Source organism: Malania oleifera, chromosome 5, assembly GCF_029873635.1.
Source record: "Malania oleifera isolate guangnan ecotype guangnan chromosome 5, ASM2987363v1, whole genome shotgun sequence".
Classification (NCBI taxonomy): Eukaryota; Viridiplantae; Streptophyta; class Magnoliopsida; order Santalales; family Ximeniaceae; genus Malania; species Malania oleifera.
In genome coordinates this window covers 57,150,897-57,153,734 of record NC_080421.1, presented here as the reverse complement: position 1 = coordinate 57,153,734, position 2,838 = coordinate 57,150,897, and the positions used below count along the sequence as shown (strand labels likewise).

The 2,838-nt window shown below is 35.2% G+C and overlaps 1 protein-coding gene across 1 annotated transcript; it reads left to right on the top strand.

The window, feature by feature from the left end:
- Window positions 1–504: 504 nt before the first annotated feature.
- LOC131155979 (secreted RxLR effector protein 161-like) lies at window positions 505–981 on the top strand. The gene has a single exon (XM_058109433.1). The coding sequence runs from the start codon at window positions 505–507 to the stop codon at window positions 979–981; it is 477 nt and encodes a 158-aa protein (XP_057965416.1).
- The last annotated feature ends 1,857 nt before the right edge of the window (window positions 982–2,838 follow it).

Sequence of the window (2,838 nt, the reverse complement as noted above, 5' to 3'; positions counted from 1 at the left end):
CTTCTTTTTTATAATAATTTTGTGATAAACTAATTTGGAAGTGGTCTCATAACTGCGCTTTAAGTCTCCGTGGATCAACACTCGACTTCCCCACTTTCTACTGAACTTGGGATTGTTAGGTAGTATAAATTTTATCTTTGGTAGTTAAGGACCCAAGCCTGGGCGAGCCTACCAACTATGGTAGAGGAGATGTAGTTGCTGCATAAGAATCAGATGTAGGAATTGGTGGAACTTCAAATAAGGAAGAGGGCAATAGGATGCAAGTGGGTTACTTTTCTATTATTTTATGTGAATGACATGTTAATTGCTGGGAAGACTTTGACTGAGGTTAATTAGTTGGAAACTTTGTTGAGAAAATAATTTGACATGAAGGTTTTAAGTACAGTCAAGATGTTTCTTGGGTTGGAGATTCACAGGGGCAGAGCTGTAGGAAGATTGTGATTATCTTAGGGTGGCTTTACGAACAAAACTATAGGGAGATTGTGGTTATCATAGGGTGATTTTATGGAGAAGGTGTTGGAGAGGTTTGGCATAGTTAATGCAAAGTTGGTCACCAACACATCATTGGAAAATTATTTTAAATTGTGTACCACTCGGTTCCCATGGACGGACAATGAGGTTCATGACATGTCAAAGGTCCCCTATGTTATTGCAATGGGATGTTTGATGTATGCTATGGTTAGTACAAGACCGGGTCTGGCACAAGATGTTAGTGTGAGTACTTCAGACTATGGCATCATGTTCGGCATGCAACAAAGTGATCCATCAGTTTTGGGTTTTGTGGATGCAGGCTATGTAGGGGACTTTGATGACAGGAAGTCTACAACAAGGTATGTTATGGGAGGACCTATTTGTTGGAAGTCTAGGGTACAGTCTCAGGTTGCACTATTTACAACTAAGCTAGGGTATATGGCAGTAACCGAAGTTACCATGGACAAGTTCAAGCATTGCTTGGACTTGGTTAATGTCTCCAATTTCTAGATGAGAGGAAGTCCCAGCCTATTGTCCCAAGTGGAGCAGCAGGTTATGTTTTTTAGTTTTCTCCTAAAGGGTATTTATGTGCCAGAGTGGAGATTGTTGTAATATGTGGCTCATATGTTGATTTGAATGCATGCCCAAGGAGAAAACATAGCTAAAAACAGAGTTGTTAGCCATGCAAGAGGAAACCGTCGACGGTTTCTTGAAATCGTCAATGATTTTTCCAGGTGTAGAAGAAACATTCAACTATTTTTGTCCTATTACATCAATTGTTTGGTCTCAGCTTTAAACCCTCAATAGTTTTGCTTGGTTACTCAGAGTTGGTTTTCAAATTTTGAATTAGGAAGTTGTATAGGTTGGGTTTCGAGGGGGAAACCTCCAGCAGGGTTATATATACATGTTGTATGATGCAACTCTATGTATTTTGGACACAAGATAGTAAATTTCATTGTTGTTTGCTCCTGTGGATGTAGGCATTGTCGAACAATGCAATTCTTCGTATCATTGTTTTATTGCTTTCATTATAATCTGCATGATTGTGTTTTCTATATATTTCACTGTTAACTACTGCATTGTGAGATCATTTGTTTCCGCTGCGCATTGATTTGCATAACATGTTATAGTTTTAGCTAATATAGACAATGAAGTATTTGATCAAGCTTGTAACTTTAATGTAATTGAGAAGTTTTATCTTTAGGTCTTATATTGTACCTTCTACTTACAAATTATGATGCAATGCAATACTTATTCAGTAATTAATAAAATGCAAGTTTCTTTCATTTATTTGAGTCTTTTGGTATTATATGACTTTGTTAAAAAAATTTATTAATTTCAAATTTTCATCTAGACTATGGATGGACTTGATCCTTCAAAAGGGGTACATAGGCAGTCTATTGAATGAAATGATGGGTTCAATCAAAGCAGTAATAAATTCAGATTTTTTAGAGAAAATAACTTGCATAAAGACAAAGGTTTCGGGTCAATTAAAGAATTAGGATAAACATTCTTCAAATAGGTTGGATTAATGCATTTTTGGACAACTTTTGAAAATATTAACATTGGGGCTGTTTTTTGAAGGGATTTTAAGAGTTTCTTAAAAGTGTTCTCAGTATTCTTTATTTTTCTATCACAAAGAGAAGTAAAATATTTTCAATGCAACCAACAATAGTCTCGTTCTACCTTTCCTTCATTAAATTAAACGTTTTTCCAAGTCATTTTCATCCAAATACATAACTTGTTCAACAAAAATTGTGATTAATGGTGCAAATCTTAGAAAGGATGAAATGGATAAAGAATTTGGTAGTTATAGCTAAGTTCTAGCTCAAGTAATGATTGGAATCAAATAGGGCAGCTCAATGTATATATTTCTTCAAGGAATGATTAAAAAAATGACATATCAATTTTTTCCTATTACTTTTATCCTAAAAATGTTAGCAAAAGAGGAATAACTGTCGATAGTCATTTTTTACCTAATAAAATAAAGAGATTAAGTTGAGTAAATGAAAAATTACGGAAAAAATACAAGGAAATAGAATGCAGCATAGAGCGATCAAGAGGAAATTTTTGGGTTGTTGACAAACACCTTTTATTCTTCTATAATTTGGCGCCACTCAATAGTGGTCAATCGGCTCTTGCAGTCAGTTGACCGATCCACTCAAATTTTCAAATTTTGAGTTGTTGACGTGTGATTGGCTTATGGATCTAGGCATGGCCCATGTCTTGAGAATTGGTACATGCTAGGAAAAACCTAGGGCAGTTGGTAGTTCAAATATGAATTTTTGAATGTCAAATTCAAATGAAGTTTCCCTCCATCCTATTAAAGATCTATAAATAGACCTTTTTTAAGGGAGTTCGGGGCAC